The 24,932-nt window shown below is 38.5% G+C and overlaps 1 protein-coding gene across 1 annotated transcript; it reads left to right on the top strand.

Moving 5' to 3' along the window:
- The first annotated feature begins 9,501 nt into the window (after nucleotides 1–9,501).
- LOC103696907 (cytochrome P450 709B2-like) lies at nucleotides 9,502–12,520 on the top strand. The gene is given in 5 exon segments (XM_039130882.1): nucleotides 9,502–10,265; nucleotides 11,056–11,303; nucleotides 11,399–11,774; nucleotides 11,849–12,191; nucleotides 12,194–12,520. Coding segments are annotated over 5 exon segments (1,296 nt in total). The 5' UTR covers nucleotides 9,502–10,022; the 3' UTR covers nucleotides 12,280–12,520.
- The last annotated feature ends 12,412 nt before the right edge of the window (nucleotides 12,521–24,932 follow it).

Genomic DNA, 24,932 nt, shown 5'->3' on the forward strand with positions numbered 1-24,932 from the left:
GAGACAGACTCCTAAGAAGATTTTAGTGGTAAAGGTCATACTAATTTAGGTTTCCACTGGTTTCCTTCCTTCACAAGCATATTTAAAAGATTCTTCTACAACAAAATGACTCTTGTGAAGATTCAGTTTTAAAGATTGTTAGATACTTGTGATCATGCACCAGATTATTTATGGTGGAACTACTTTATCATTCATAAACATATAGCTTCTTGCAGGCCACATGTTTTTGCACAAAGCATATGAAAAGAAACTTACTGTAATAGGCTCAAAATGATGAAGGTTACAGCTTTTGAGATTTATTAATGTTTAACCATATTCCAAATAAACCTATCGTTGGCTGTTTAAAAAGCAAAGAAATGGTTTATGAGAACTAATAGAAGAAACAAGCCAATTGATAAGGAAAGCATGCTTCTGCCTTAAGAAAGGTGGGACTATGCTTAGTGCCTTGTTTTGTTCTGGCCCCCTTAGTTAATAGTAACATTGCAAGATGTCGATATTGACTAGTTACTGAAACTTAATATTATAATGATAATTATTCCAGCCTATGACTAGTTACTCAAACTTAATATTACAATGGTAATTATTTCAGCCTACGACTAGTTGCTGAAACTTAATATTACAATAGTAATTATTCCAGCCTATTTCGTCCAACCTCGTATAGCTCCCTCGAATCTGTGAATCTGAGAATTCATAGATCTTCTTTCAATTTTCTCTCAAAATCTTGTTGAAACTAAAGATTTAGATGCTTTTTCTCATGATGCTTATGGGTTTTCCGTACCGTACTAAGCCTATTGGGTGAATCAGTTCTGATGGCAAAGACCAATGACTTAGAAGTAGAAGTACTAAATATTAAACGCACATGGTGGTTAAAGTTTCTACAATAAATAAAGTGAGAGCCCTACAACAACTAGAAGGTTTAGCACATTTAAGTAGTATAAAATTTGATTGCCACTACAGGAAAATCGGCCTTTTTCGACACTTTTTTTCCAACGCTACGGAGAAGCGTTGGGAAAAAAGGCACACCGCCAAACTTTGCCGACGCGCGCAAAAGCGTCGTCGTAATCAACAGAAAAAGCGTCAGTAATTCTCGAGAATAGACGACACGCAAAAGCGTCGTCGTAATCAACAGAAAAAGCCGACGCTTTTTAACAAAGCGTAGGAATAGACGACGTTTATTAGCGTCGTCGTACTCGCATCCTAAGACGACGCGTATAAGCGTCGTCAAAAGTCAAATTAACAACAAAACCAAGCGGCCGGCCCTCTCCTCATTTTGCATCCCGATCGATCAAGCCCTAGCTCGTCTCCTCCTCCCTTCTCTCCGACGACGAGTGATTGGCCTTGTCCTCTCCGGCGCCGAGCGACGTCCGACGGCAAGCTCCTCTCCTTCTCCCTCCTCTTCGGCGCTAAGCAACCGTCTGCATCCTCCTCTCCTTCTCCCTCCTCTGCGGTGCCAACCGGCCAACCCCATCTCCCTCCGCCTGAGAAAGAGGTAACTCAAAAGATTTTTAGAGGCAAAGATAGGTTACAAAAATGAAGCCTTACATCTTAATGATTCGTATGCTAAATGCTTATTTTAAAAGAAATTTGTAGTGTGCTTATGAAATTAACGATTTTGGCGACAATTTCTATTTGTTTCTACCGGGTACTACTGCATTTCTTGAATTTGAGTAATGCTAATGGAAGTATGCTAGCAAAGACAATCAAATCTCCAAAAAGGGTATTGTGCTTGCTTTTTTGGATAGCTAATCATCCCCAGCATGCTTCTGTTTCTCTTTTATTTGGTTGGATAGGTAAATGTTCATTTGGAAAGTATTCTGTTCCCCAGCCCAGGACAGATACTCAGCATTCGCACCGTTTTCAACCCGGAGTTTAAGAACTTTTTGTATGGGCGATCGATTCCTTCGGCTATGGAGATCCAATCAGTGGTCCGACAAATTATATATGTTAGATCCCTTGAAACTTTGAGCCTTTGGATTTCTCAGGGCTTGGCTTGCACCCCATGAAGCGGAGAGAGGATTACTTTGGGAGAAGTGCTTATTATAAGAGGATCGGGCTAATCCTCTGGGAGGCTTGGATTTAATATTCAAGTTTGGTCTTATCCACATCTATGTCCACATCTTGTTGGATTAGGAGATAACATAATCTTGTAAAATACATTTAACCATTGGTAACCATCTCTAGATTAGCTAATTAACCATGGATTATAATTATGCGTTATTTGCTTGCTACTCACTTTACCTGCCATAAATGCTATGATGGAGAAATATGCTGTTTGATTGAAAGATGGTAGTTGATCGGTCAAGGACTTTTTTAACTTCATTGACAAGAAGATGAGTTAAAGGGTAAACCAGAAAAGAAATTGGAGAGTGAAGAGAGCTCTCTCCTGGTTATCTTAATTATTTCACCTTCCATGAAACGAAGATTACTGAGTTAACCTCCTTTTTGATGCATTGACCAGTTATAAATAACATGTCATTTTAAAATAATCTAGAGTGTTTTATTGGATCCTATGCTCATGGTTCATGTTATATTTTGTCTTCTAAAATAATGTATCGAGTGTTCATAATATTTTGCTCATGGGAAGATCAATAGTGTCTGGTTTCATTTCATTTTAGCCTCACGAGAAGTCCATCTACATTCTTTTGGTACAGCTCATCTCCTAAGACCAAATAATTTATGACATGGAGTTCTAACTTTCTATCAACTTTGGTTGAAGGATGTTTGAGATACTTAATAATAGGATAGTATCAATCATTCTAACTAGCATATAAAGCACCTACCCTCAATTTGTCATTTTGTCCATGTTTATGCTTACAAAAAGACAAGGAGAATTAATAAAAACAAGTGCCAATCTTGTTAACACTATGAGTAGTAGTCTATGCCGACGCAACTTAGCATCGGCAAAAATAGCTATACCGATGCTTTAATAAGCGTCGGTAAATCTTTGGTTTTGCCGACGCTTTCCGTTAGCGTCGGCAAAAATCTTTCCAACTCAGGCGACGCAAAAATCTTTCCAACTCAGGTATCGCCGACGCGTCTACGACGCTTGCTCTTGCGTCGGCGGGGTTTTTGCCGACGCTAATAAGCATCGGTAAAGGCTATGAAAAACGCCGGTAAAAATTACTATTCCTATAGTGTGCCCACCCACCAGGGACATGAGCAGGGAAAGAGACGTTGTCAGGGAGATTGAACAGGGATCCTCTTGTGAATCAAATTTGAATAATTTGATGGAGATGAAGGGAGAGTAACATAACATCTTTCCATTAATAATTTATCACTATCCAGTGGATCGCCTGCTTGGGATTTTTCCTATAAAGCTATCTTGATTCTGATAAGTGTTCAAGATGCAGTCATTTTTTAAAAATATAAGGATATAAATGGTCATGCCGGAAAACAAGATAAGGATCAGTCCGACTACAAACCAACACGCACATGGAAAAAAGCAAAAAAAAAAAAAAAAACAGAGGGGGGAAAATGAAGCAATACAAGCAGGTGTGCCATTGTACGGATTGGACTTTTTTTGGACGAAGCCAATGATGCACAAAAGAAGCCCTTCCTTGCTTGCATCATCCATGATCTCATTTACAGAGAGCAAACAGGAAACCACAGTCACCAGTTTGTTAGAGCAACATTTGTCAAGCAAACAAAATGTCCAAAACTTATGGTATAAATAAGATGGCAATCTTCCTCTAATACTACTATATCCTTTAGGAAGGAATCAAAGATCGGCTGTCAAAGTTTTTTGTGAGGACTCGTGCGAGCGTGTGTTTAGTCCCACATCGGTTATTCGCTGGGTAGATCTTGGGTACTTATATAGGATCAAGGAACCTAAATAATAACTTCCGGCTAGCCATTTTGGGTGAAGTCCTGGATTGTTACAAATGGTATCAGAGCAGACCCGACCCATAACCTATGTGGACTAGGAGACACTGCAGCACGGATCCATTGAGGCCGACCATGGGCCGATCGTAGTATTTGTGATTAGATTTGAATAGATTTGAACTCTTAGCCTGACGAGGATGTCAGAGCTTAAACGAGGGGAGTATGTGAGGATCCGTGCGAGCGTGTGTTTAGTCCCACGTCGGTTATTCGCTGGGTAGATCTTGGGTACTTATACAGGATCAAGGAACCTAAATAATAACTTCCGGTTAGCTATTTTGGGCGAGGTCCTGAGTTGTTACAAATGGTATTAAAGCCTAAATGGATAAATTCTAAGATAAGAAAATCTGACATGACATGAGTGTAGGTGGTAGACACTAGGGACATTGGGACGTTAGTTTATGATGATTAAAACAACCATCTTATATACTTGTAATTAATTGGTAAGCTTATTATTGGCATGCTGCTATCTGATAGATATAGGTCAGAATGCCTCCACGTCGGATGAGAAGGACTAGTCGCGGAGCTACTGATAAGGCACCAAACCCGCAAAATAGCAACACACCTCAACAAGTTGGTAACACCCCTCAGCAGGAGAGGGTCGTCAATCCTACTAATGATACTCAGACAAGACAACAAGAACCAGGCCTAGGCCAGATTATGCAGACCATAGTGGGCCTTATGCAGATGCAACAGCAGGTGCAACAGTAGTTGCTCCAACAACAAGCGCAGTTGCCCCAGACATAGCCACAACAAAGACAAGGGGAACAATGTGAACAGCGTAGCAATATAGCTGAATTTAAGAGGCTGGCTCCTCCAGCTTTTAAGGGGACTATAGAACTGTTGGAAGCAGACAATTGGCTTACAGAGATGGAAAAAGCATTTGCTGTCTTGAGATGCCAGGATGATGAAAAAATTTTGTTTCAACTGGTGGCGGATGTTGGAACATAAATATGAGCAGGATAGGGAGCCACTCACTTAGGAAAAATTTCGAAGAGCATTTTATGATAAGTATTTTCCTCGGAGTGTAAGGATACAGAAAGAGCAGGAGTTTATTCATCTAAAGTAAAGAAATATGACTATTGCAAAATATGAAGCTAAATTTACCGAGCTAGCCAAATTTGTTCCAAAGTTAGTCGAGGATGTGCTAGATCAAGCGCATAAATTTGAGATGAGACTAAAGACTGAAATTAGAAAACAAGTGGTACCTTATGAATTGACTACCTATGCAGCTGTAGTAAATAAGGCTTTAATAATTGAAAGGAAAGTTAATGATGAACGGTTGGAAAGGAAAAGAAATCAAAAGAAGAGGAACATGTCAAATGAATTTCAAGGGCAGAGCAATGAAAACGCCGAGAGTTCAAACAAGAAATCAGCGAGTGACAATCCTAAACAGATGAATATCAATAAATGTTCCAGATGGGGTAAGGCTCATGCTGACAAGGATTGCCATTGGAACACCGGTGCCTGTTTTAGATGCGGTAAGATAGGTCATAAAATTGCAGACTGCCCACAAAAAAACGAGAATAGATCTACTCAAGCAATAGAAGGAAGCTAGGGGCCAAAGACTCAAGGAAGAGTATTTGCACTTATACAACATGACGCACAGGCTTCTGAAGTGTTGACGACAAGTATTAATCTAGTCCCAATATTTATTTCTATTTATTGTTTAGCCATGCCCACTGCTCTTTGTTAGACAACTCATTATGCTGCTAGAAAAGTTTAAATAGTTACACAACATTTTTTTGATTAATTTTCAAAAGAAGAATATGAACTTTTAAATTTCGAAAGTGTTCACGCGGATTAAGACAATAATGAATGTACCAATAAGTAAGTAATTCTAGAAAAAAATCTAGACTTGATACGAGTATGTTGAGGTTTAAATCAGTGTGTGCAGAGAAAGTGTGGTGAATGGAATTATTCGACATTGGTCAGACAAGACGACTTCGATTTGAAGAATGTTATGACTTAATTTAGAAGAAGTATTTTCTACTCTTGAACTGTATGTACGAAAAATTTCGTGGACAAAATTTCTTTTAAGAGGGGAAGGATGTGAGACCCTAGAACTGGGCTCGGTCCACTTGATAGGCCCAGCCCCAAGGTTTTGGCCTCACGTGCGACCTACTCTTGAACTGTATGTACGAAAAATTTCGTGGACAAAATTTCTTTTAAGGGGGAAGGATGTGAGACCCTGGAACTGGGCCCGGTCCACTTGACCGGCCCAGCCCCAAGGTTTTGGCCTCACATACGTCGCACGTGAGGGGGCGTGAAGCAGGGGAGATCCGAAGAAGCCAGCGCTTGGTTTTTTTTTAGGGCTTTTTCTCCTCTCGTTGAAGCCATTTGAAGAGGAGCCGCAAACCCCGAGTCTCCTCTAGTTGGGCGATTCCTCGTGCTGCCGGCCGAGAGAGAGGGAGAGAGAGAGAGAGTGCCATTAGAAAGGTGGGTCTTCTTCAGCACGGATCTTCCTCTTCCTCCATTGCCGCCGGAGAGAAAGTTGCCGGAACCTTCGCCGAGGCTGAGGTAAGGTTCCTACCTTTACCTCTTTGTTATACCAATTGAAAAAGAAAGAAAGAAAGAAAAAAAGAAGAAGAGAGGGAAGAAGGAGAAGGCCGACCGTCGCGGGCTCTTCTTCTTCTCCCTTCCGCATGCCTCCTCTGCGGGAAGAAGGAGAGGGCCGGCCGTCGTGGGCGCCGTCGGCCTCGACTTGGCTTCTCCCGAGCTTGCCGACCTCCTTTCGCGGGAGAAGAAAGAAGAAGAAAGAAAGGGGGGAGGAGAAGAAGTCGGGAGAAGAGGAGGCGGAGAAAGAAATAGAAGAAAGAAGAAAGAAAAGAGGGGAAAGAGAAGAAGTCGGGAGAAGGTTCTGGAGAAGGAGAGAAAAGAAAAGAAAAGAAAAGAAAAGAAAAGAAAGAAAAAAGAAAGAAAGAAAGAATAACAACAATAATAATAATAATAAATAAAGGGAGGAGGGTGGTTTACGGGTATGAACCCGAATCCGAACCCCAACCCAGGTGCTAGGCACTTCTGTAGGGTCGGCCCTGGGAGGATGTTAAGATTTAAGTTTTATATATATATTATGATGAATTTTAAAAGAAAAATATGATTTTTGGATATTAGGTCCTGCGAGAAATTTGTGAGATTAATTGGATTTGTTGTGGATCGTGTTCGAAGTAAGTAATGAACTGCTTTTTCTAAACTCTTCATTTATATAATATTATTTTTGCATTGAATAAATTGTTAATGAATTTATATGTGATTTATGAATTTTACGAGATGATGATTTGAATGAAAGATAGATAGATGAATTGGAATAATATTTTTTGGATATATTTACCGTTCTTGCATCGTATATGCATATTTAGATCGGATTAAGATATATTTATTATGTTACAAAAGAATTTTGATGTGCATCAGATTTGGAACTCTCAGCCTGACTATGTTCTGGACCCTGCCAATTGGGGGTTATGCATTGGCAATTCTGGCCCCACCACAGGGTATAAGTGTGGTATTCTAGCCCACTCCGTAGGGTATAAGTACGGTATTCTGGCCCACTCCACAGGATATAAGTGCGGTATTCTGGCCCGCTCCGCAAGGTATAAGTGTGGTTCTGTTTCTGGCCTAGCCGCAGGGTATAAGTGTGGTCGTAGTTAAAAGTTGTTGAGATGATTGTGATTTGTTTCGAATCAGATTTATGATTATGTATATGGATATTTGAAAGATACAGATTTCTATGAATTTGTATTTGAAAAGGAATTGATTATGTTATTATGTTGATTCATCATAATTTGTATTTATATTTTAAGTTATTATATGAATTGACTAATTAAGGTATTTATTACTTACTAGGTTGTTTAGCTCATTATACAATTTCTTGTTGTTTTACATATTCCGAGAACTAACTTATCGGAATTTTAAAATGGGAGAGCGACTAAAAGAACTGAAGCACAAGTTATCTTAGACTAGGATTTATTTGCATTGATGTTTTATCTTAGACTATTGTTAGACATTGTGAGGTTTTGTTATTTAAAGAACAAAGTTTTACATGCTAATAATTTATTGTTCCGCTGTATATTTAGAACTGTGAGACTTTATATTTGTGTCAGTCAATGGAATAAGATTGCATTTATTTTAGCTGAATTAATTTAGTTACATATTTGAGGTTTGGTTAAGATGCCTTGCATGCTCGTGGGGAGAGTTTCCTACGGGTGTGCGGCGGTTGGTGCGGACCCCCGGCTCGCGATCTCGGGCCGGAGGTGTGACAACTTAAATGGTATCAGAGCGAACCCGACCCATAACCTATGTGGACTAGGAGACACTGCAGCACGGATCCATTGAGGCTGACCATGGGCCGATCGTGGTATTTGTGATTAGATTTGAATAGATTTGAACTCTTAGTCTGACGAGGACGTCATGGCTTAAATGAGGGGAATATATGAGGACCCGTGCGAGCGTGTGTTTAGTCCCACATCGGTTATTCGCTGGGTAGATCTTGAGTACTTATACAGGATCAAAGAACCTAAATAATAACTTCTGGCTAGCCATTTTGGGTGAGGTCCTGGATTGTTACAGTTTTCTTTGCTCAAACTGTTTTCCAAAGCCCCGAATTGCTGCTCCTTTGCATGCTTTGGCTGCAAGCAACTAAGTTTTGAAGATTTGGAAGGTACTAGGTTCTAACTTTGAGCTTCTTTTTGTAGGGAGATGAGCAATATTGGATTGGTGTTAGGCGCCTTGGTGGTGGTACTGATCTCTAGCCTTTGGAGGGGATTGGTGTATCTTACATGGAGAACATATGCCATAACAAAGAGGTTCAGGAAGCAAGGGGTAGGGGGGCCTGGTGGCATGTTCTGGTCTGGATCACTTGAGGAGATTCGAAGCATGAAGAAGGCTGGAAGAAAGCTGATCTTGGACATCAACTCAAATGATATCACTCCTAAGGTCCTGCCACACTATCTCAAGTGGATGTCACAATATGGTCTGTTTAAACTCACTAACCTTTCTTCATATTCTAGAGGAAGATGGTATACTACTCGATGCTTTGATAAATGCCTTCTTATTATTTTTTTCCTTCTAAAGGTTTGTTATATATATATAAAATCATTCAATGTCCCCTCATCTTATCTTTTTCATTTTGTCTGGAACACAGTCACAAGATCAGCACACGGAACTTAATTAGGCAAGGTGAAAAATTTAAGAATTTTCCTGTTAAAAAAGCTGAATTTCTATATATATATATATATATATATATATATATATATATATATATATATATATATAATCATTCAGTGTCTCCTCAACTTATCTTCTTCATCTTTTTTGGAACACAGTCACAAGATCAGCACACAGGAATTAATTTTGCAAGTTGCAAGATTTCAGAATTTGCCTCTTAAAAAAGTGGAATTTTTCAAAATTCAGAAATAGCTGTAATAAAATTTACACAGCACATATGTACACACACGCATGAACACACGCACATATGTACACAGACGTGCATGCGGGCGCAAGCACACACACAACCACCCACACATGCACACACCGACTCACTGTCACAAGATCTACACACACACTCAATGTCTCCTTAGTCCTCATTTTATCTTCTTCATCTTTTCTGGAATATAGCAACAAGATCAGCACACACGAACTAATTTGGCAAGGTACAAAATTTCAGAATTTGCCTCTTAAAAAAGTTAAATTTGCCAAAATTCAGAAATAGATTTAATAAAATTTACAAAGTAAAAGAAAATTATATAAAATAATTAGTATAGTAGTAGAAAGAAGCGTGGCAGAGGCAACAACTATAGATATTAATGAAAGCATCATTTCTCTAATGGGGCATAGATGGTCAAGTCTGATTTGATAATTTCTCAATAAGTTGGAGAACACTGTTACCACGTCCTCAAAGGATAAATCCAGAATACACAGACCGGAGAACTTCATATGTCCATGATAGGGTAACAAATGGTAGAAAGGTATGTCATATGTTCACACATTTGAGCACTCAAAAAAAAGTCTGTAAATATTGTTCATGCGTCCAAGAACATGGAAATGAGCTGCACTGTAATAAGTCAAGCTGGTCTTTAATTACAATAAAAATGACCTAATTCAACTAAAAAAAGTCAAATGTTAAAATATTGTTAAATTTCTTAATTATGTTGCTGCATGCCACAGGAGAAACATTTCTATATTGGTTTGGACCCCATCCAACGATACGTATCACTGATCCAGAGTTGGCTAAACAAGTGCTATCGAACAAATTTGGTTTCTTCCCAAAGGAGACACCAATTCCTAGCCTACTGGCTTTATTGGGTAAGGGTTTGCCTCTCACTCAAGGGGCGGAATGGGCAAGGCACCGGCATGTTGTCAGTCCTGTTTTTATAATGGATAAGCTCAAGGTCAGTTGCATATGAACCCTTAATATTTTTACAACAATGCTACTACAACACTTGGCACCATAATCTGTTTTAATAGAACATGTTACAATGATAACACTTAGAAAAGGATGCAAGTTTATATAGGCCCCCCTACGCACACACGAAAACATCCATCCATCCATCCATATGTACATACCAATATACATACGTAGATACAGATATATATATATATGGTTTAAGAAATCAATAGTGATGTCGGTAGCATTGCTTGTTAGAATTTTTATGGTTTTCTATACCCAAAAAGAGAAAACCAGCATAGAGTTAACTCAATTATCCTTTTCTCGACTTCTTCAGTGTTGCCACTACAATATTAATGCTGCAATTTTATGAGACTGATTGCTTGCCCTAAATATAGTGAAATGTAGGAAAAAGATTTATTTAGCCAACCCCAACTAGTTCGGGACCGAGGTTTAGTTGGCTTTGATACCTTGTATTAAAAAATGATATAAGTAAAAAGAGACCAAATATTGGACCCTATTTCATTAACTAATATTGATCTTCGTATTTGATTTCTATGTTGGTATTTCTAACACTGCGACTCCAGCACAGAAAATTGCTTCATGTTTTTCCAATTTGTGAAAGAACTGAAGTAAACCATGATCATGAGTTCAGTCACTGTCCAAGCTTATATGTCTATTAATTTATTTGAACTTTAATAGTACTCAGACACCACATAATCTAAGGGTGGCTGGCATGATTTATGTGCCAGTACACATTTTAATGTGTAACCTAACTGCTTTTAATTTGACAGACGATGACAAAGAAGATGGCAGCATGTGCTCAATCCATGCTAGAATGATGGCAAGATCAGGCAACTCAAGCTGACGGACAAAGAGAGATAGAGGTCAGCAGCCAATTTCAAGAGTTAACAGCAGATGTAATCTCCCACATAGCTTTTGGAAGCAGTTATGTTGAAGGCAAGGAAGTCTTTCAGGCACAAAAGGAGCTTCAGACACCTGCAGCAGAAAGTCTTCTCAATGTGAACATCCCTGGATACAAGTAACTCATTTTTCCTTTTATCCTTTCATGACTATACTATGATTCATAAAACATGGCTTAGCAAATCAAACTACAATCATATCCTTTGTTAGCAGATATATTCCTTCTAGGAGGAATCTGCACAGGTGGAAGCTAGAAAGAAGAGTGAGGAACACACTGATGCACATCATACAGGGCCGATTAGATTCGAAGGACTCCAGCTATGCAAATGATCTGCTTGGGTTGATGATGGAGTCTTGCAGATCAAACCCTAATCAAGAGCGAATGGGTCAAATATTGAGCATGAATGAGATCATAGATGAGTGCAAGACATTCTTCTTTGCTGGACAGGAGACCACCTCCCATTTGCTTACTTGGACTGTGCTCCTGTTGTGTACCAACCAAGAATGGCAGGAGAGGCTCAGAGAGGAGGTGCTCAGAGAATGTGGTATAGGAATTCCCAATGCAGACATGCTCAGCAAGTTAAAATTGGTATATATTTATCAGACACAACGGACATCCTCCTACATAATTTAAGTTATTTACATAATCATCTCTTTTTGCAGGTTGCCATGGTTCTCTTAGAAGCCTTGAGGCTCTATGGTCCAGCAATCATGATGCAAAGAATGGCTGCTAAAGATTTGACTTTAGGAAACCTAGTGATTCCGAAGGACACCAGACTGGCAATACCAATTGCAATTATTCATAGGAATAAAGAGGTTTGGGGAGCTGATGCTGATGAGTTCAATCCTCTTAGATACAAGAATGGGATATCAAAAGCTGCCAAGCACCCCAATGTACTACTTGCATTCTCGATAGGACCGAGAGCATGCATTGGTCAAAACTTTGCAATGTTGGAAGCGAAATCCGTGATCGCCATGATCCTCCAGAGGTTCTCATTATCTCTCTCCCCAACTATATACATGCACCAGCGGACATGCTTACCCTTCAGCCGCAGTATGGGCTTCCTATACTTCTAAGACCCTTGAATGTCTGAAACACCCATTCCATTATTAGCATAGTTATCTCTGTGTATGTGATTGTGCCATGTCATATTACTGTCTCATTGCTATCTTCCATCGAAGCTTGGTCTTGATTTTTTTTTGGCTTGTTAATGTTTTAAGATCTCTGATGTGTGCAAGAGACACTCAGCTATCATTAGCTCACTTCTCTATATGTATATGAGTGTACTATGTAAAGTTACTATCTTCCATGAGAACTTGGTCTTGATAAATCTACATATCTGAATTGCATTCACCCATATAATTCATATAATTTGAAAAATAGAATCTTTTAAAGGTTGAAGCCTCATTTTTATAGTAGATAATTAGCTTCTAATCCTTTATATATAATTGACTTAGATATTTAGTCTTCCTAATGAATTAAAGGAAATAGTTATTAGAGATAGAGAGGAATGACATCACTAACAGAAGTAACATGTATGCTATCAAAAGAAAAAAAAATAGATGATTGATGTAGATGCACCCACAATTGTAGTCATGTGATCATTACTAGGTCAATTTACTGGAACTTGCTATGGAAGCAATTAAAAATAAAAAATAAGAATTTTCTAACAAAAGAAAAAGAAACTCCTCTTCCAGAATCAACAAATGACAATGAGAAGTAGAGGTAAGTGCCTTTGCAGAAATCAAGAGCTACTTATCAACATTTCTGACAATGGTTAAACCCCTAAACAAGTCATTTCTTCTTTGTCTTTCAACCTTGATTACATATTTATATGTGACCTTTCTATTTATACACACATATATGGTCCTATACAACACTACAGAGGCTCCAACTATTAGGCTGCATTGTTTAACTTGGCTTATTTGAAATGTTCATCACATTGCATCTCTAATTGGGACTTCTTAAAGAGCACAAGTCTTAGGAATGAGGCTATGAGGCACATTTTGCACAGGTATTACACAAAGTGCTTAGAAATTATGTTGTATCATATCTTATGATATAATCATTTTCAACTCCACTCAACTAAGTCTTAATTCCAAACTATTTAGGGTTGGCTTCATGAATCCTTTTACACCATTCCAGTTGGTTTAAATACATATTCTTTGAGAAATGTTGAAATGTTAAGTCCTTCCTTACTATTTCATTTTATGTGATTTTTGGTTTACCTCTATCCCTCTTTACTTCTACATATATCAAACTACTCCTCCACACCGGTGCATCGCTCAACCTATATCCATACCATCAAATTTGTCCTTCTCCTCAATTAGTGCTACAGCCACCTTTTTATGAATAGCTTCATTTTTTCTTCATTATTTTTTTGTATTATTATACATCTATTTCAGCATTTCCATTTCGACCACACCTATCTAGTGCACATGTTATTTTCTAATTTCTTAAGTTTGTACCATGTAACTGGTCGTATGATTGTCCTATGAAACTTTTTCTTCAACTTGGCAAATATTCTATAAATGCATAATATCTAGTTACTCTCCTCCATTATATCCAACTTGCTTTAACCATATTGGATATCATCCTATTCTTCCCTTTATTAAAAATCAAATCCTAAATATCAAAAATGATCCCTCCTAGAGGCTTCATGATCCTTAGTTTCAGACCACCTTCATTTTTATTTCAAATTTTATTAAAATATCATTCTATGTATTCCATCTTGTCCTACTTAACCTAAAATCCATGGATTCTAATGCACTCTTCCATTATTCTAACTTATGATCGACCTCGATATTAGTTTCATCCACCACGATTATATCATCTGCAAATAGAATGCTTAAGAATATTGTTCTAAATATGCCTAGTAAGTGCATCCATAACTAGTAAAAAAGGCAAGGATTTAGAGTAGATCCTCCATATAAAACTAAACCTACTATGATTAGAAACTTACTAATATTACTACCAGGAGTTTTCATACTAGTAATTGTTGTATCGTACATGTCCTTTGTCACACTAATATATCTAATGAAAAGTCCATTCTTTTCTAACAACCACCATAAGTCTTCTTTAGGAACTATAATATATGCTTTCTCTAAATCAATAAAAATAATATAAAGAGTTTGTCTCTTTTCTCTATACTTCTCTATTAACCTCCAAATGAGAAAAATAATTTCTATTGTCAACCTTCGTGGCAATAAATTGAAGGGATGAATCTTTTGTTTTCTTTTTTCTTTATTATGTTGCTTAGGATGGCCTTACATACAAAGCTAAGATATAGTAAAATATGTTATTATATGTTGACCCTAAAGGGTTGATTTTGATGATGTAAAATAGTTGAATTAAAAGATAACTAATCTATTGCTTTGAGTATAACTGATTAATTTCAAAAAGCAAGAAGAAAGCCTTCAGCCACTCCTAAATAAGGACCATCCATCTGAAGCTCCGCATCAAGAAACTAACTCTAAAAGGCCATAATAATATTTTTTGGAAGCTCAAATACAAAGACAGAAGATTTTATCCTCAGCTATCCCAAGAGTCAACCCCAAGCCTGCAACAAATCGATCTCGGCACACTATCACTGACTGATGTACTTTCATAAGCCGACTCTAACAGATTACGAGTCGACCCCAGAACAGTCTTAGAGGATAGACAGAAAGCCAAAAAATTCATTACATTGACGAGCAAAACTATGAAGTGCTCGAGCTGACTCCAGCTTAGCATGAGTCGATCCTAGACAAAAATGAGCCGACCCAAAATGACCATCGAGAAAAGATGGAGAGTTGAAAAAACATCATATTGACGAGTCAACCCATAGAATTCATAAGCCGACTGTAGTCAAACTAGAGTTGACTTCAGAAAGAGACGAGTCGACCCTAGAACGACCATAGCGGAAAAATAGAGAGCAGTAAAATTTAGTTCATTGAAGAGTTGATTCCATCTGGGCCAGATCCCGTTACCCACAGCTCTCCCATCGATCGTCTCCTCCATAGTAGCCCGCCTCCATGGTGTCCACAAGATAGTCCAGTGGCTCTACAACAACTAGATACTCCGCTTCTCCTACCTGGCCATGGCGCATATGATGGACGACGGATCAGTGCTCGAGCTGCTCGTCCACGTTGGCCTGCTACTCGGACAACGTGGGTCGGACAAAGACATCGAGCTCATGCTTCAATGGATGATGGACAATCCTCCGGAGGAAGAGGAGAAAGCTGACGATGTGTTCGATTATTACGTCTACAAGTATTTGGCGGTGTGCCGGCGACCGGTCTTTTATTGAGGGGCTGCAGCGTTTTGTGTATGGTCAAGGAGACAACGCTCGGGAGGAGGGGTGCATGATATGCTTGGAGGAGTTTGATGCCCCGGCGGAAGTGAGCAAGACCCCGTGCTTGCACGCCTTTTGTTAGAAAAATAAAGGAAGACAGCAGGAAAATAGCGGAGAAGATAAAGTTGGAAGAGATTCTATTTTCCTCACTTTAATTCATACAGATCCCAGCGGTATTTATACATGTCCATGGTAGATTAGTGGCTAACTAATCTAGGTATTAAGCAGTATTAAAATCTAACAGAATGTAACTAATCTTGCGGAGCATAGCCGGAAAAAATTACAGTTTCAATAACAGTTTTTTAGACAACTGTTATGAAACGTTATGGCTGTTATTCTGGTTATGAAATGTGGTGAAAAAACTATTGAAGTTTTATGTGTTCCCGTTATACTGCTGTGGAGCTGGAGGAGTTGGATCAAGCTGATGAAGTTTCAGCTTTGAGATTGGAGTTTCAGCTTTGAAGTGTCAAGCCAATGGTGCTGCTATAGAGGAGTTGCAGCTTGGAGTTACATCCGGACTGATGGTGTTGTAGTTTTGAGACTCCCTCTCAAGATGGGCATGTATGTTTAATGTGCCCATCTTGGATAACAGAAAATGGAATGTAGTAGCAAATAAAGCTTTGGTAAATATATCTGCTAACTGAAATTTTGAAGCAATGTGGACTAGTTTAAGAACACTAGCAAACACCTTTTCCCTGACAAAGTGACAGTCCAGCTCTGTGCTTAGTCCTCTCATGAAAAACCAGATTTCCAGTGAGATGTAGTGCTGCCTGATTATCACAATATAGGAGTGCAGGTTGTGGATGGTTTCTTTTGAAATCTTTCAACAAGGTAATCAACCAAACAATCTCACAACTCATATGAGCTAATGCCCTGTACTCTGCTTCTGCAGAAGATCGAGAAATAGTGGCATGTTTCCTGGATTTCCAGCTAACTAGAGAATCTCCAATAAAAATGCAGAAACCAGTGACTGATCTTCTGGTTTCTGGACATGCTGCCCAGTCTGAATCACTATATGCCTTAAGGCGCAGAGGAGATTGAGAAGAGAAGAAAATACCTTGACCTATGGATCCCTTTAGATATTTCAGAATTATGTGAGCTGCAAGTAGATGAATTTGTGTTGACTTGTCCATGAATTGGCTCAGAACATTAATAGCATATGTTATGTCTGGTCTAGTGATTGTCAGATAGATGAGTCTCCCAATCAATCTTCTATAGTTTGTAACATCAACCAGTAAATCTTTGGATGAGTGTGATAACTTCTGATTGGATTCTATTGGAGTTGTGATCGATTTGCTGCCGAGAAGCCCAGCCTCTTCAAGGATTTCAAGAGTGTATTTTCTTTGGTATAAATGAATACCAGCAACTGATCTTGCAATCTCTAGTTCCAAAAAAATATTTCAGAACTCCTAAATCCTTGATCTTGAATTGAGAGTGTAAATATGCTTTGATAGAGTCAATAGCTATCAAGTTGTTGCTGCCTACAATGATATCATCTACATAAACTATAAGAACTATAAAACCATGCTCATCACTTCTTGTGAATAAGGAATAATCAAATTTGGACTATTGAAAACTAATGGCAGTGAGAGAAGAGAAGAATTTTAAATACCATTGCCGAGAGGCTTGCTTGAGGCCATAGATAGATTTATGTAATCTGCGTACTGATTTCCTATTGGATGACTCTCCCTTAATCTAAAAACCCGAAGGTAATTCCATATATATTTCTTCATCTAGATCACCAGGAAGAAATGCATTGTGGACATCCAATTGACATAAATGTCACTTGTATCTTGCTGCTAAAGCAAGAAATACCCTGATGGTTGTGAGTTTGGCTACAGGGCTGAAGGTTTCTTGGTAATCAAAGCCTTCCCTTTGTGTGTAACCTTTAGTTACCAACCTTGCTTTATATCTCTCAATTGTCCCATCTAAAATTAACTTGATTTTGTAGACATATTTGCAACCTGCTGTTGTTTTCCCTGGAGGTAAAGTAGTGATGGTCCATGTTCTATTGGCCTCTAGAGCATCTATTTCAACCCTCATTGCATCTCTCCAATGTTGAAAGACTCCAGCTTCATTATAGGTTGTAGGTTCTTTGGTTAAAGAGAGAGTGTGTGTAGGCTTTGTGAGATGGAGAAAGATGGTCATAGGATAAGTGCTTATGTAGAGGGTGGATAGTGGAAATGATAATTTGGTTGTTCAATTGGTGTAGTAGTGACTAATTTGCAGTGATAATTCTTTAAATAGTTTGGTGGATGTCTGACCCTGTTAGACCTCCTAAGAGGGATCATAGAAACATTAGGGTTATGGGACTCATTAAGAAAGGGTGATTCAGTTGGCATGACTGAGTTTGGACACACAAAAGGTGACACGGCTAAGTATACACATGCTGAAGGTGGCACAGCTGAATCTGCACATGCAAGGGAAGAACTAGGTGCTGGAGAGTGAGGTAAAGGGTTGGTGGTTTCTGTCTGAGTGGGATAGGCTGATACATGAGTATCTGGTAAAGCTGGAGGTAGAACCAGATCTGATGAAGATGGAGAAAATTCAGGGACTTTTGTGTTAGAATTCTGAAAAGAAAATGTGGATTCATGGAAGATGACATTCCTTGGAAATGAAATATTACTGATTTTCTAAGTCATAGACTTGGTAGCCTTTAACCTCTGCTGGATGCCCAAGAAAAATGTATTTTCTGGCTCGAGGATCAAACTTGGTTTGGTTATGCTTGAGAGTGGAAACAAAGCATAAACACCCAAAAACTCTTAAATGGGTGTAAGAAGGAGTGGAAGAAAAAGAGCTTCATAAGGTGACTTCTTGTTGAGAATTGGAGTGGGTGTCCTATTGATCAAATAAGTGGCTGTTAGGACAGCATCTCCCCAAAACTTGATTGGAAGAGATGCTTGAAAAAGAAGAGCTCTAGCAACATTGAGGAGGTGTTGATGTTTTCTTTCAACAATTTTATTTTGTTGTGGAGTATAAACCCAAGTCTTTGGTGTATAATCCCATTGGAATTATAAAATTCAGACATCTAAAATTCCACACCATTATCAGTTCTGACTTGTTTTACTTTGGCATTAAATTAGGTTTGGACCATACAAATAAAGGACTGCATGAGAGATCTTATTTTAGATTTATGTTTCATGAGGTACAACCAAGTTACTGTTAGGAGTATGCCCTAGAAGCCAATTTGGTAGACACATTGTAATTGTTCTAGAGGCATGAAATTTGTATTTGATCTTCTATTAATTAATAAAATAAGGCATTTTGTTCATTCATGTTATTATGTGTCCATGAATCGTCCTAGGAATTAATAAATAATAACACATACTCTCAAGAGTTGAGAATTTAAGGCATGTGTAATTAATAGCTAATTTCTGAATTGCTTCTGATTGATGGATTATCACAAAGGACGGTGATCGATCCGATGAGATTAGTGCATAGATCTCTTTCCTTGATGGACGAGTCTTAAGTCCATAGTGTGGGGACACCGGTGTGATTGTGCAAGTGTTTGTTAGAGAACAAGGGTACTAAGCGTGACCAAAGCAAGAAGTCACTTGGATGTCTATCCGCTCGTCAGTGACTTACTTGATGCTGCAGTTGTATGACTAGTACTTAGACCTGCGATGCCTTCAGCTAATCACGGTGAGGTTGTTGTAGTTTGACGAGCACATAAGCATGGACCCTAAGGATCCTTATAGTGTAGATTGGTTGTAGTACGTTCGCTGTCGGATTAGGATTGCATCTAAATGGGATCTATCGATCTTGATAGATTAGGAGTGATCCTATGTGATTTATGAGACTAAGTTCGAAAGACCTTGGCCAGAGCAGTTCTGAAAAAATGAGTTTTCCAATCTCGAACTTGAGTCAAATAAATTTAACATAAGACAGACGATCGGGTTTGACGAGTTATCCATAACCTTCGTCATGTCGAGATCCATGATAGAGGTACTTGTATCATACGCTAACTGCACCTAAAGGTTTCATCCATTCTGTTCTGTTGAGGTTGTTACTATATATGCTACTAGGTGTCACTAGTGGATTGTGAGACTTGAAGACATTCACTTGGTGATCAGTGAACCCTAAGAGTAGAGTTGAAATCGTTTCAACCTATTGAAAGGAGTTTCGATGATATTATGATAGAGATCATAATATATCTCACTATCAGTCAGAATAGAACCTACGGAATCACACACATTAGAGATTTTGATCGTTCCGATGGTTGGATAACGATTTAGAATCGCAATTGATCTTGATGTCAATTTGATTGACAATTAGAGTTAGTGAATTAAAGAAGAAAGATTTACAATTGGATTGCAATTTAATTGATTTAATTGACCTAATTAAATTAGGCTTAACCTTATTGGATAAGGATGGGAAGGACTAATTAATTAGAACTCCTTATTAGACAAGGAACTTAATTCATGAAGTCCAATTTGGATCCTAATTAGATTAGGATTTCCATAAATCAATTTGGAGGACACATTGGGTTCTAATTGGATTAAAATTTAATTGGATCAAATGGGACCATATAATTCCTAATTGGATTAGGAGACCCATGCATAGAAGGAAGGGAAAGATCCCTTCCTCCGTGCGTGTGGAGCAAAGAAGGAAAGAGGGAGGGGCATCCGCCCCTCCTCCCACGCACAAAGAAAGGAGGGGTGTCTGCCCCTCCTTTCCTTTCATGGTCCACACGCCAAGAGGCCCCTCCTCCTCCTTGTTCACGCAGATTGCCACATGGCATGAGCACGTCCATTGGATTCTTTCCAATCACTTTTAAGTAAGGATTGTGATAGAATTAAGTAAGGGGTGTAGCTGATTTTAGAGGGATAAATCAGAAAGTGATTGATTCTTGAAATTATTCTTTGTTTGTATGGGCATGAGATGCCTTTTTAAGGGCCCTGGCGTGAAGCATAGGAGCATTGAAGTCCCCTTGCAGCCGGCCACCATTCCCCTTTCTCCTTCCTGGCATGAGCAAAGAAAGAAGAAAAGGCGTCTTCTTCATCTTTTTCCTCCTTCCTCTCAAAGTAATCAAGGATTTGATTAAAGGAAGAGGAATTCAACCATCAAAGATGATCTCTGCAAGGGAGCTAGCATCCCGGTGAGATCTTGGAGCGATTTGTACCTCATGTGGATACCTGTAGAGCCGGACGCTTGTGTTGCTTTGAGCGAACCAAAAATCCTGTGATCATCAGATAGCGGTGAAGTTTCTACCAATTCAAAGGTAAAATTTAAATCTTTACAAATTCTATACAATTAGGAATTGTAGTAGATCTGAAATTTAATCTAGTCTTTTAAATTTAAATCTTTCCTTTAGATTTCATAAATCTGAGTTAGAGAACTCTATAAAATTTTTAAAATCTCCGTTCTTAAGAACATTTATGAGATGAACAAACCCTGCGCATGTCTTGCCGCTGCGATCGTCGCAACGCGTACAGGGGTAACCCGACAGTGGTATCAGAGCTGCGTTTATGGGATTTAGATTAAAATTGATAGGCTTGATTAGGATTTAATTAAGATCTGCAAATTTCATATGCTTTGCTGAAATTTCCGCGTGTTGAAATTTCAGATTTCAGGCATGCTGATTTTTTGACTAAAAATCTAGATCTTGCATGATTAATTTAATTACAATCAGAATGCAATAATTAAAATCATATCTTGCATGATCAGAATTTTAGTTAATAGCATATTTAATAAATTTCCAGATCTGAAATTACATAAGATGCATGTGATTAAGATTAAATAAAGATTCATGATCATAAAAGATAAATTTCTATTTATGCCTATGCTTAAAAAAAATTGATATATGCATGAGATGCATAAGATATGATCAAATCATAGAATCATGTTCATTAAAGGATAATTTTGTTTAGGATTATGCTTAAAAGGGAAATAGATATATGCATGAGATGTATGCATGTTAGGCAATCTTTACATGAGATGTGAATAAAAACCCAAATAGGTTAGGTCATTTACATAAGATGTAAACCTAAACTAATATGTCATTTACATAAGATGTAAACACATATGCAAAGGGTTTAATATTCACATAGGATGTAAATCTAACCAATATGACATTTACATAAGATGTAAACGCATAACAATATGAAAGTAGTTTCATATTTACATAAGATGTAAACCCTATTCGAGACCTAAAACCTCCTTAATCAGTCAAGAGTGATCGATACATTGAGCTAGCCATATTTGATTAATTGATCTAATTGGTGTCTAGGAAAGCATTAAAGGTGGTTACTTAATTAAGACCTTACTCTCTGAGTTAAGGGGAGCCTCCCACCTGCTTACCTGGCCAATTGATCGATTACCTCCTATGAATAGCTCAAAGTTGGAATCAGTAAGACCAGATTACCTAATATTAAGTCTATAGGTCTTCCACCATAGTAGAGTTGTTAAGGTCTTTTCCGGCGTTAATTTGTCTCAGCTGGACATAGTGGGCAAATTGCATCGGGGGGCTGGACCTCTTTATTAGCATGAGATGTTGTGGGGTAAAGATGGGGTTGGGAACCAATAACTGTTAGGTGAGGACCCATGACGACTTTACTTCTGTAGGAAATTATGGTGGGTTTAACTTAACCAAGAAACAGGACCAATAACTGTTAGGTGAGGCCCTTATGTCTTGGAGACCAAATAGGTTACAACTTGTTTAAGAAGCATTGTACAAAGAGTTGTACACTCATCGTTTATGTGTCACCAATAACTGTTAGATGAGGTGGCATGTAAATTGGTGGAACCATAGCACCCCACTTGAAACCCTAGAGTCGCAAGTTTCCGTTTCTCTACTAGAGGAGTGTAGGAGATTCGAGAAAATAGTGGAAGATGTTTGTTTTAAAAGTCCCTAAAACAAATAGAAATTCAAATTCAAATACAAAACTCTAACTAAAATCTTTACTCTCTGCAGATAAAAATGTTAGCCTCTAATCCCTTGACCCGTATCCTTGAGAACAACCGATTGACCGGATCCAATTATAAAGATTGGCTCCGCAACTTGAAAATTGTCTTAAGTTGTGAAAATTAGGGTATGTACTGGACTATGACGCCCCAATGTTACCAAATCGTCCGAATGCCGAGCAACGTGAGACGCATGATAGGTGGATGGATGATGACAATAAAGTTAGGTGCCTATATTTTGGCATCCATGTCCAATGAGCTACAATGCCAGCATGAGAACATGAGAACTGCCAGGAACATACTGAATCACCTGCAAAAGTTGTATGATGAACAAAGTCGCACAGCTCGGTTTGAAGTGTTCAAAAGGCTCTTTAAGGCTAAGATGCACGAAGGGCAGTCTATCCATGATCATGGTCTGACCATGATAAAGGACTTTGAGGAGCTTGAGAAGCCTCGGCATGAACATGCACAATGAATTGCAAACTGATTTGATCCTGCAATCCCTTCCTTCTTCATATGGGCAGTTTATAGTAAACTACCACAATAAACCAAGATTGAATGCACCAAACTTGAATTGTTAAATATGTTGGTAACAACTGAGGGAGCCTTGAAGAGTTCAAGGGGCACAGTTCTTGCTGCCGAGTTGACTTCTACTTCCAAGAGAAAGCCTACTTGGAAGAAGAAGTCCGCAAAGAAGCAGAAGACCGAGAAGAAGCTAAAGAAGGATGTTCCAAAGAAAAAAAGAACGCGAACAAGGGAAAGTGTTTCCATTGCAACGAAGACGGCCATTGAAAGAGGAACTGTCCGATCTACATGAGGAGTATAAAGAGCAAGAAGGGTGACACGCCTCCTGAAGGTATGTCAGATATGCTCATTATTGAAACTAATCTAATGATTTCTTCTACTTCCAATTGGGTTATAGATTCTGCTTCTAGTGCTCACTTGTGCACTACCATGTAGGGTCTAAAGAAAAGTAGAAGGCTTACGAAGGTGCAGCAACCCTCCGGATTGGCAATGGAGCAAGAGTTGCTGTTGTTGCTGTGGGCACCTACCATCTGTGATTACCGTCTGAATTTACTTTGATATTTAGGGATTGTTATTATGTACCTGCTGCTAGCAGAAACTTAATTTTCTATATCTTGTCTAACATAAGAAGATTTTTGAATGAATAAAGACTACTGTTCCGTTTATTTAAGAAATAAAATGGTTGCACGTGGTTTTATAATTGACAATCTCTATCACTTACATTTGGATGTGTCTGTGAATGTATCTGAGCAAACAGTGAGATCAAAAATATCTAGAGATGAGATAAATCAAAAGTATTTATGGCACCTCAGGCTTGGTCATATAAAAGAAGACAGAATAAACAAATTGGAGAAATGGCTAGAAGCAATGAAGTCAGAGATGGACTCCATGCATACCAACCAAGTCTGGACTTTAGTAGATCCACCAGAAGGTATAATACCTATTGGATGTAAATGGATTTACAAGAGAAAATTAAGTTCGGATAGCCAAGTAGAGACCTATAAGGCAAAGCTAGTGGCGAAAAGTTATAGTCAGCATGAAGGCATTTGACTATCAGGAAATCTTTTCACCTGTAGCCATGCTAAAGTCCATTCGAACATTGCTCGCCATTGCAGCATATTATGATTATGAGATATGGCAGATGGATGTGAAAATTGCTTTTCTAAATGGATATCTTAAAGAAGATATCTATATAGAGCAGCCTTTGGGTTTCACTTCCAGTGATGGGTGATCATAAGATTTGCAAACTGCAAAATCCCATTTATGGATTAAAGCAAGCATCTCGGAATTGGAACGCTCGTTTTAATGATGTTATCAAATCGTTTGATTTTCATCAAGAACGAAGAGGAACCGTGTTTTTATAAGAAGATTAGTGGGAGGGCTATTGTATTCTTCGTATTGTACGTGGATGATATCCTCCTAATTGGGAATGATATTCTCATTCTTACTTTGGTCAAGGTATGGTTGTCTAAGAAATTCTCTATGAAATATCTTGGGAAGCATCCTACATTTTGAAAATTAAGATGTAAAGAGATAGATCTAAAAGAATGCTTGGCCTGTCACAGAAAATGTACATAGAAGAAGTGCTGATGAGGTTCAGTATGGAAAACTCTAAAAGGGGATTGCTACCCCTTAGGCATGGGATTCATCTCTCCAAGAAGATGTCCCCCAACACATCTGAAGAGATTCAACACATGAGCAAGATCCCTTATGCTTCGGCTATAGGGAGCCTCATGTATGCCATGCTATGCAACACGACCTGATATAGCACATGCTGTGAGTGTCACGAGCAGATATCAGTCGAATCCAGGCAAAGAGCACTGGACAGCTGTGAAGAACATTCTTAAGTTACTTGAGAAGAACTAAGGATATATTCTTGGTCTTTGGAGGAGGATCAGAATTAAAGGTAGAACGAAACACAGATTCAGACTTTATGACTGACATTGATGACAGAAAGTCTACATCAGGGTATGTGTTCTTGTGCA

This window comes from Phoenix dactylifera, chromosome 1 (assembly GCF_009389715.1).
Source record: "Phoenix dactylifera cultivar Barhee BC4 chromosome 1, palm_55x_up_171113_PBpolish2nd_filt_p, whole genome shotgun sequence".
NCBI classification, from domain to species: domain Eukaryota; kingdom Viridiplantae; phylum Streptophyta; class Magnoliopsida; order Arecales; family Arecaceae; genus Phoenix; species Phoenix dactylifera.